This window comes from Trachemys scripta, chromosome 5 (assembly GCF_013100865.1).
Source record: "Trachemys scripta elegans isolate TJP31775 chromosome 5, CAS_Tse_1.0, whole genome shotgun sequence".
Taxonomy (NCBI): domain Eukaryota; kingdom Metazoa; phylum Chordata; order Testudines; family Emydidae; genus Trachemys; species Trachemys scripta.
Window position 1 is genome coordinate 26811362 of NC_048302.1, and position 10606 is coordinate 26821967.

At 41.6% G+C, this 10606-nt stretch overlaps 1 protein-coding gene across 6 annotated transcripts; it reads right to left on the bottom strand.

Moving 5' to 3' along the window:
* Positions 1 to 5631: 5631 nt before the first annotated feature.
* On the bottom strand, positions 5632 to 10006 carry DDIT4L (DNA damage inducible transcript 4 like). 6 transcript variants are annotated; one of them, XM_034772716.1, is made up of 4 exons: positions 9850 to 10006; positions 9425 to 9556; positions 9184 to 9320; positions 5632 to 8174 (listed from the first exon to the last, which is right to left on the bottom strand). In XM_034772716.1, exons 1-4 carry the CDS (start codon positions 9927 to 9929, stop codon positions 7687 to 7689), a joined length of 837 nt encoding a protein of 278 aa, XP_034628607.1. In that variant the 5' UTR covers positions 9930 to 10006; the 3' UTR covers positions 5632 to 7686. The 6 variants fall into 6 exon arrangements, with proteins under 6 accessions (XP_034628607.1, XP_034628612.1, XP_034628610.1 ...); XM_034772721.1 differs by lacking the exon at positions 9425 to 9556 and adding an exon at positions 9634 to 9718 and having other exon boundaries at positions 9850 to 9991; XM_034772719.1 differs by adding an exon at positions 9634 to 9718 and having other exon boundaries at positions 9184 to 9556; positions 9850 to 9991.
* Positions 10007 to 10606: the final 600 nt, after the last annotated feature.

The window sequence follows — 10606 nt, forward strand, 5'->3', positions numbered from 1 at the left end:
AAGAGATCTGGAAGGGATGCCAGCATCTGACATGGCCTGAAAGATGTTATTACAATAACTGCTCAGCCTACCCTTTTGTGGGGGTGTGAGGGAGATGACATTAATAGGAGGCTCATCTGTGAACATACAGAAATTGGTGTACCAGGGATCATGAAGGTAAGGAGCATCTTCTCTTTTAGCTAACAGAGCCATATCTCCATTTCCCATTAAGGAGAAAGTAGAGCTGTTACCTTCACTCAGGCTGGCAGTTTTGGGGCATGAAGGAAAAGGGTGTGTGTGTGTGTGTGCGCGCGCCGGGGGGGGTAGAGGGGGGGGAGAGAGAATATGATCTGGGGCTTTGGAGATTTCTCTTTGGATGGAGAACAGAAACTGCCAGCAATGATAGTCGCCTTGGAGTGGAACAAAACCCATACTGTACATGCAGCTGCTGGAGTTCTCTTTTCTTTTGAAACTTGTCCAACACAACATTATTAGCCCCAGTTAGAAGGTTGCTGATGCCAACAGGAAAAAGAGGCTCTCTCCTCTCAGATCAACCTTTCTTTAAAAAGGTCCACCAATGACAGGCACACTGGACTCCTTGCCTGAAAGGCGATGTCCTACTAAAAACAGCCTGCTCTTTACAACAGCCCTTTAGCGGGATGGTGGGAGAAATCCAATCCAGGATTATAAAGTAAGCAATCTTATACTGCAGCCAGAAACAAAATTATAACATGGCCACCAGGAGACAGTGAGTAAATAGATTGCATCTTTTCTTTCTTTCTCCACTGCTGGCTCACTGGAGCAAAGCCTACAGTCCTTACAGCTTAGTAAATAAAATAAATAAATAAAGAGACTTGGAGGTTGTTGCCAAAAAGTGCTTTATGTACTCTGTCTTTTTAAAAGAAATCCATCAGCCTACCCTTTCTTCATACTTAGCACTAGCCCCTGCTACATATTTCTGCCATGCTACATAGCTAAATGAGAGTCTTTGTGTGTATTTGGGGGAGGATGATGGATTGCAATTTATCAATGTGTCTCTATACTGGTGGTTGAAACTTACGCATCTGAGTGCTTAGCAGTTCCTAGTGATTGATGGGATTGTTTACTACTTTTCCCTTTGGTCTGAAGGATACTGAGTGGGTTTTCTGCCAGCACATGTGAAGGGCTTGGCTTAGTCCCAGGGCAAAAAGCTCTGCAGCCCAAGTTTTGTTTATACCACTGTAACCCTGGGGCATTTTGGGATTTTAATAACTTTCAAACACACAAATTTCTGTTAGCTGAAAACAGAATACTGAAGCTGCACCTGGGTTTATGAAAACCTGTACTGTGTGTACAAACTATAAAACGGACCACCTTATTGAAAAAAAACGGTTTTGAAAACAGAAATGTTGTTTCCGTCCATCAGGTTCCTGTTTACACAGTTGTATTTGCTGAGTGAGGTAAAAAAAAAAATGCACAACTAATCTCACAGTATTAATAACCCAGTTACTGCTAGATGACAAACATTAAATAGAATGAACTGGAAAGGGTAATAATTCTAGATACAAGTCTCTACACACACTGCTTGCCCACTGATATAACAAAGGAAATAGCATAGGAATGCACATTACCCATGTTTGTATGCACAATATCAATGTTCTCATTATCGGACAGGGTTTGTAGTGTTTGGCTTAATTGCAAACTTTGGCTGCCACACAAAAGGAAACTTGCTGGCAATTTTGCTGCACTATCATGTGCAGCAGCTGTGACCTGGCCCTAGCCTGAGTTAAGGCAAATATTAAAGAAAATGGTTCCATTCTTTGAGCCATGGGTCTTTTAACCCAAACTGTTGTTTTGGATGCCTGATAATGTCTGTAACCTCTGCTGTATTGTTTTTACGTCCTCATGACACTCATGGAAACCAGATATTTATATTGCATTGAAATTTTCCTGGTAAAACATGTTATAAACAAATAATGACAGACAACAATGGGAATTGGGTTAGATATATGTGCAGCAGCTACTCGCCAGTAGGCTGGTTAGTACAGAACTGGGTGTAAAGAAAACATCAGGGCTGAATTCAGACCTAATATAAAGCAGGCACATGTCCCATTGATTTCAATGGTGGAGAGGAGGAACTGGGAGCCAAGGGCCCCCTGGATATCCAGGAGGGAGGCAAGGAGAGTAGGCGAGATGCTTTGAAGTGTGTGAATGTAAATATAATTGTGCAGAGGCAGAATTGAGTGATTTGGTTTGAGGGTCAAAAGAGATTTATTCAGAAGGATGGAACGGATTATTGACAGTGCAGAATTTATTTGTGGGGAGGTGGGGACAGAACTGTTGGGATGGAGGCTGTATCTACTCAGGTTCTTATACTGAGGCCCTCACTGTGCTATCTAGTTGCCTTCTAAATGCATTAAGCAGCATAGATAATGGACACTTCCCGGGCTGCCTAGGACTGAGAGTCAGCTTGTTATCCCATGCCTCCAGAGAGAGAGAGAGAGACACTTGCTGGTGCTTAACTGGGTGTCAGCTCCACCTTCAGTCTGTTAGCCACCCAAACAATCTCCTCTGGGCAATGCTAGCTCTCACTTGTTTTTGCAGGTTAACAATAGGTGCTGCACCTCCATCCCTAAGCCCCATTTCAAGCATTTCTCTATGATATCCAGCCCATCACTGGCTATGCACAGAAATACCAGGTCTGCTCTCCCCAAGGGGCATGTGTACACACCACTCTATTTGATTCAACTGAGGATAAGCTCCTGTATAACATCACAGCACTGATTATGGTTGTTATATTCCTTCACTCCTGTTGGGGCTAGAGGAGATGGAGAGGGATGTGTGAAGATGCACTAAACGAAATTGTGTAATGTTTTGGACACAGCTATTTTTCACTCAGACTAAGTTCTCAAGCATGTAGGAAAACGTCTGTGCGCCCAACCCCTGCTTCTTGCTCTTCTTTCAGATCGTTAAGCAAGGAGAATAATCTGTACTCCCAGCACAGCACCAGCCACAGAGCTAGACTACCAGGTTGAAGGCACTTTTGGAACTACCCTACGTATATGCTATTTTTGGTCATCACTGCAGCTAACAGGCTCTTTCCAATTTTTTTTCTAAAGTGTATAGTGAGGTAGTCAAGATAGTATGTAAAGGGTGATGGTTCCATTAGCTCTGCCTGAGGCTGGGAAATAAAGTCAAGCTAGAATAATTAAATATATAGATTTAGGCTTTTTATTTAAATAAAATAGCCACCCCAACCATCAGAACAGGTTTCTCCACTTCTGCAATTAAGATGGAGTGCTTCAGTTTATATACTTGTACAGGAGATGCATTAATGCACTTCTGGTCGAAGTATACCTTTTCAATTTTAAAAGAAGGGAAGTGTGAAGTACTTTGAAGCAGTTCACATATCTAAGCATTTCTTCCCACTAATTATTATTCCCTAATGCCCAGGTAGCTTTCAGTATTTATAGTCGGCACTAGCAGTTGCACCGTACATGTTCCCTCGAAGAAACCTCATTGAGGTCTAGGCTGTAGTTAATACGTAACACACTAGTTTGGTAGATATGTGGCATTTATAAACCACTTCAATGATTTACTTCCTTACATCTTAAAATGATTACCTAAAGTATTTATCATATCAAATGGTGGGTCATGTGTCTACCACCAAAAGTAAGCCAGGTCCAGTGAGAGACATGGGGAGTTGGCATAGCTATCCGGTCCCAGGAGACCGGGTGGGTGAAGTAATATTTTTTTATTAGACCAACTTCTGGTGGTGAAAAGGAAAAGATTAACTCACCTACCTTGTCGCTAGGGTATGGGGGGAGACAGAAGAAAAAGGAAACAGGAATGCCACTGAACATCAGTAAGAGAAAGTTAACTCCCTAATAAGTGGGGCATTCAAGATTATCTGCAATAATGCAGTCAGACAAACTCTAGTGAAGCAGCTAAATCTGAAATGTTTATTGATAGTTGTATAAACTATTATAAAAATTGCACTATATATTACAAGTATAGGTGTCCAGCATCTGCACCTAACAGCTCCCTATGACAACAGGTGTCATGGAAAAAATCTATTTCTTATTGATAAAGCTGGGTCTCAGTCTGCTTAACTGAATTATTTCTTATACAGCCTCCAGCATATACCATTGCAAGCAAAGAATACTTGCTTCAGAACATAATAATGAACAGACTCTCCCCGTATGAAATGATAATGTAGTTCCCACTAACAGTGGAAGTTTTAAAAGGTAATCAGTATATCACAGGGGAATTTAGTCAAAATAGCAGGTTTAGATGTCCTGCTCTATCAATCAACAGGTCCTATAAAAGGAGTTTAAAAAGTTTGCATCTAGTAGTGCTACAGTCATACTAGAATGCAGGGGTAGGCAACCTATGGCACACGTGCTGAAGGCGGCACACGAGCTGATTTTCAGTGGCACTCACACTGCCCGGGTCCTGGCCACCGGTCTGGGGGGCTCTGCATTTTAATTTAATTTTAAATGAAGCTTCTTAAACATTTAAAAAATGTATTTACTTTACATACAATAGTTCAGTTATATATTATAGACTTATAGAAAGAGACCTTCTAAAAACGTTGAAATGTATTACTGGTACGCAAAACCTGAGAGAGAATAATGAAGACTTGGCACACCACTTCTGAAAGGTTGCTGAGCCCTGCTCTAATGGATCCCTCTGTACTAGACTAGTACAGAGGGATCCACTATTTTAAAAAGACCCACATGTTTGTGAAAGATGGAGGACTCTCCCCTTAACAGGGACAATGCTTCCAGAATTAGCTCCTCCCCCTCTAGAGGAGCCAGAGGATTCCCATGCCTATTCGATTCCTGTCACCGAGACTTATCACCAGGGTGGCTGTTGCCATGGTAGTTTGCTGAAGGCACCTGTCATCTACAAATGGCTAGAATATACATGGGAACTGTATTTGTGGACAGTAGACAAAGTATTTACTAGACAAGTTGGTAGGCTTCTTCAAAGTTCTCACTGGCTCTAGTAAGATTCAAGGTAGTGCTTGCATAAAGAATCAAATAAAATTTTAATGTGTCCACCTCACTTGCCTTTGAGCCATTATAAATACTGATTGGTGTAGTTTATTAAGAAAGCATTTGATGTTTATAGTAGTGGACACCACCACAAGCCAAGCTGGAAAGAGTATTCCATGATATGTGCCATGCGCAAAGAGCACAGGGAATGTTTTACATCGTATAGGAATGAATACTGAACCCCTCAGACTCTCATCCCTCCCTTCTAATGAAGCTCATCATCCTTGTATGAAGGGTTAACACCCTTACTGCAGATCTCCTATTGGCAAACAACATTCCTGCTGTTCCTCCAGTGAGGGTCAGTGGTAGCCATTTTGGCCTCTGCTGTGAGGAAGGGGGATTACAGTAGCAATTAGAGGAAAGCAGCAGCACAGCCCAGTCAGACGCTTAACAAAAGTCAGGCCAGAGCTTCGACATTCTTTCATTGTTTCCTTATACTCCCTTGTCTACCTCTAGCCATCTATTCCTTGTTTTATGCTTTAAAACATAAGCTCTTTGGGACAGGAACTGTGCAGCACCTAGCACGATGGGGTTCCAGTCCATGCCGGGGGCTTCTGGGCACTACCATCATATGATGAATGTGAGAGAAGAATGATCTCAAAGACAACCTACATTTGAAAGGTAAAAAATACAGCTTTTATTGTCAAGATAGACAAACCCATTTTCTTGCACATGAATCAGTTTCAAGAACAGTGCCAGTAAGTAATTGCTATCTTGAAGTTCAAAAGGCAAGCCCAAGAACAGTTCAGGGGGAGGGGACCCAACATCTATACATCAGTGCAGAGAGATCCAACCATACAAAGCGACACCACCATTTAAGGCATTGACATTAAAACATTAAAAGCAGTACAAGTGCAAAACAAGTCAGTTTACAATGGTCCAATTCTGATAAGGCAAAGGCTTAATAGCTGTGAGGTGCAGTAACTTCCAAATGTTAGAAGAGTGCAGTTCTGTAATCCAACTAAGCCGGTTACATTGTATACCTAATATGCAACTTGATGGAGAACACACACACTTCCCCCTCCTCCACCACACACTTGGTAAGTGTCAAATAGTGCCAGAAGTGTTTCATACATGTTGATATAGCTTAAGTACTTGCAAGGTAAGTCTTCAAGAGAATGACTGCTAGTAGCCAAGACACTTGGCACACCTCTGCCAAGGTAGTTTCCCTCTATTATCTGTTGATAGTCATCTTCCGAGAAACCTAAGTGCCAGCAACCAAGACACGGTAAACCTTTCAGCTTTCCCCCCGCCCTCAGAAGAGTGGCACATAGCCAGAGAACTGTTACTGAGAAACATGGCAGGGAAAATAGACTAAAAGATTAGGCAAGCCTCTACCCCCTCACCCCCATATTGCATAGTGTTAATATCTGCCCCTGGCCAGATCTGAAAGATGTTGCATCAGTTACAGACAGTGACAGTCACTATTTCAGTTCATGGTCTTTTGAAAGTTCCTGTGTTTTATCTAGGACAACTAGTCAGCTTGTTTGAGCATGGGGAGACAACTAGTTAATTTTCTGCAGTAGTGGTGTAAAACTGAAATGGAAGTTTCTAGGGAAGATGAGGGGGAAAGCAGGGAAAGACATTCGAGCAGCAATGCAAGCATCAGGTTGAACACTAGCTAAACTTTAGCTACCATGGAGAAATGAAGAGGGCAGGCTCATGAAAGGAAGAAACTGCCAGGCCATTCCAGAACCAAAGTGGGCCACTATGATGGTGTGGAGACCTGAAACCCCCATGAGGTGTCCTCTGAAGAGCTTGAGCTACCATGCCAGAACAGAAAAAAAATCCTCCAGACTTTGGAGAGGAGCTAGTGAGAGAACAAACGAAAGTGTTTCTTGGTTCCACTTGGAGGAAGGGATATGGCAAGGGAATAGTAGGATTCAGTTTTCTGCCCAGTAAAAGAGGGCAACTCTGACTGCAGACATATTCCATTTTCAAAACTAAGTATAAGGTAGACAAGTGTCTTAAAGAAAATGATTTAGCATTTCTGCTTGAGAAGTTACCTTACTTTTAAATCCATCTACCCAAATTGCATTGTTTTCCAGTTTTTAAAAAAGCAAAAATATTCAAACACAACTGACTATTGTTTTGACAAGTCATTTGCCCCTTAACACTTCAAAAAGTTTAAAAGTGCACATTGCTGAGATTGCAGTGCAAATTCTGTTTGCTACATAACCCCTAGGAAAAATTGTGAAATATTTACTTTTGCACCAGGTTGATCAGCCTGCTACCTTTTAAGATGCAAGATCCATTTCTTGGTTTGGGCAGGGGAGTTTGACATCCACTAAATTTAATTAGCTGAACACTATTTTAACAAGAACCTTTTGGAACTATAAACCTATGCTGGTAGAGTTATTTCCATGGCATAAGAACTTTCTATAGAAAAATGGCCAGTAACAATTACTAGGCTGACTGTAGGACAGGTCAACTAGATGTTAACCATAAGATTCAAGTAAAAAGTTACTTTGTTCTCACCTTTTTTGCACACCCAGTAAAGGCAGTCAGTTAGCTACACTGGGCATATCTTATGCCAACTAGAAGGCTTACACATTGGGGTGTTTGCATCGCCCATACAGAGCACAATGGTTGCCGTGCATGAAATCAAACTGTAAAGCAAGGTAACTCTTAAAAATTCAGACACAGTTTTAAACATGCAACAAGATTTCTAGCATTCTTCAATGACTGTCCCAATCAAGGAGTAAAGTTTTTTTTTAATAAGCCGAAACCCAGGACTCAGAATCAGAGTACGTTTGCTGCCAGATGTGAAACAAGCTCGGGTAAAGAAAAAGTCCCTGAAACTGGGCCATGAGCAACAGTCCTGCTTGAACACAAGTATCAGTTCAAAAGTAGGAACAACACTGGGGTCATAGATAATCTTATCCAGCTTTTTACATACATTTCCAATTTCTAAATTGACATGGATAATGCAGCCTCTCAAACCACAGGGCTCAGTTGAAGAAAGCCGCAATACATCTTGAGCTATTTTCTTGGTTAGTTTTTCTGGTATCAGAACCTTTGAGCAGTGAAGTTTGGTCTGCTTTGATTCGGATAGGCAGTTCTCCAACATTTTAACTAAACTCTGACAGGTTCTCTCCTCAAACACCACCTCAGTAAGGTTGGGTTCAGGCACAACGTAATCCCAGTAGTCAAAGTCTGCAGGGGAATTAATTATGAGAAGACATGAGGAGGAAAAACACATAGTAACATACCAGTAACAGGAAAGAGGCAGACAACAAACCTACCTGTTAATTTTCCTGAAGTATTAAATAGTGATAGTCAGCAAGCCAGCATGAGCATACTACAGTGTCAGTTTTAATTCTCATTCATGTAAGAAACCACACTACCCTATGTATATTTTATGTGTGCTGCCAACAGCAGTCTGTGGTCACTTTAACTAATTCAAAGTACAGATGATAAAGTTAACCAGCATAATCAAGAGAAGTGTATTACTATAAACTTAATGAAGTCATTCTCCACTGGGGAGGGGACTTCAAAGCCATTACTAATGTTTATCGCTGCAAGATAAAAAAAAGCTAGCCCCTTGAAAACATGAAGTTAGTTTGGTTAAAGGAGAAGTGACAGCTTTGCACTTGGTCATCCGCTTTCTAATGTGATCAGTCTTTAGTGTGGCAGGCTGCCAAGGGCTGAGATTGTTTAGTACATACATGGAAGTAAGTAACTTACTCATCCTAGTAAACTACTGAAAGCTGTGAAGTATACTGCAAGTGCATTAGTAATACAATAGGTTTATATGCTGAGACAGTTAAACTGTTTCACAAGTCTATTTATAGCCACCTATAGTGAGTCAGGATAAGCCACTGCAATTCTTGCAAAAATCTGATCTTCCACTCATTCTGAAAAGTTTATTAGGATCATCTTTCCAGCTACTGTTTAGCCATAAAAATCATTTTAGTAACCCTAAAATATTAGTCAGAGGTAGCTCTACAACATATCAGTTCCCACCCCCCCTCACTTGTAGTCATGTAACAATTCATGAGCACAACCTCTGCTCAGTTACCCCCCATTTACAAACATCCCTGCACTAACGCATAATGATAAAAGTTATAACACCACTTGGGGATGGACCACTCCTTCCCATTTGCAGCCTTACTTTTTAAAGGGGGGGGGGAGAGAAGAGGTTGAGAAGGTCAAAGATACTCACCGCTTATATTTGCGTGGTGAAAGCCTTGGTATAACAATTCTGAAATGCATGCAGTGCTTTTACTGCTTAAATTGCTAGTTGCAACCATTTTAAAGTACACTCTAACCTCCAACAGATCTTTACGACCTTCTGGTTTACTGAAAGGAAAGCACATGTAGCATGCTTACAAACAAAACAAGTTATTAAGAGACACTATAGCAGCAGCCTCAACTCATAGCAACTCTCAAGAAGGAACACTTACTTGCCTGTTAAGAAATGAAAAAAGGAGTCTTGGAGTTTAGTTACACAATCCAAGACGCACTGCCATGCCGTTTCTAACTCATCCCCTGGAATATTTTTTTCTTGTGTCAAATGAAAGCCTTCCCTCTTCCTACTGAAAGGGGGCAAAATTAATTAAGAACAAACTTAATTCACTTTTCAGTGGAATCAGCCCACATGATTTCATCTTACCTGCTAAAACTTCACAGAAGTTCAATTACAGTATTTATATTTCAAACAGCTGCTTTCAATTTCAGTGACAGGAAGTACACAAATCCTAAACAATTATAAACCTACAATTAATGTATACAGCTACCATTCATTAGCAACCCCGCCCAACCCCTCCCTCCCACGGATCAACCCGCTGCCAGGGCAGCAGCAATTTATATACACTTCTCATTCCCCCACCTGTCCGTGCTCCTCCTTCTCCCCACCCCATTCACATTCCCAAGGCAGCGTTCTACTCTGCCAGATCTTTCCCCTCTCATTGGCTGTTGTTCCAAGAGGCTCTGTGGGGAGCAGAGCGGGGCCAGGACTCATCCAGTCCCTCATGTGAAAGAGGAGAAGCTTGAGCAAGGAGGGGGAAGGAGAGGAAGAGATCTAGCTAATGATTGGTCAGTAGCAGTGTCAAAAAGATCCAGGGCCTGGGAGAGCTGGAATGTTGATCACCTGACAAGTCACACTCAGCCCGTGTCATTCATCTGAGTACACAGATGTGCTGCAAGTAGAGGTATTAGCAGCACCCACTACCAGCTCCTCCACTACCCCAATTGTGTATTCTGCAGCCAAATGCTGGGGGGGGGGTTAAGTAGAATTTTTATTTCATTCATTTTCCAGGGTGCTTTGCACACATTGATGTAATCTTAAAATACACTCGCACCCATTTCCCCAGTGCCTGTGTGTCCCCTTCATTTCCTCTCCTATTGACCTCAGTTCTCTGTCATTGCAGAGTGGGACTCATGAAGCATGTTTCTCCTGCAATGCAGAGATGTTTTCAAGCTGCAGTTTACTGGGCTAATATTGTATTATTAATGCAGCATCTTTTATTAATGCAGCAGCTGTTGTTTATGAATATAGGGGCAGCTGCCATATTACAGATGTACAATAATGCAAAAAGGATACATAGAGTCTGGTGTTGATCTCACAGTGGAGTTAGGATGACCAG

Bases quoted from the DNA above. Each gene is read 5' to 3' on its own strand.
- DDIT4L (XM_034772716.1), bottom strand. From the start codon at position 9,929: ATGAGAGGGGAAAGATCTGGCAGAGTAGAACGCTGCCTTGGGAATGTG. The intron at 9,557-9,849 runs GTGGGGGAATGA...GCCCCCTTTCAG, and splicing joins AGAAGGAGGAGCACGGACAG to TAGGAAGAGGGAAGGCTTTC. The intron at 8,175-9,183 runs GTGAGTATCTTT...ATTCCCCTGCAG, and splicing joins TCACCACGCAAATATAAGCG to ACTTTGACTACTGGGATTAC.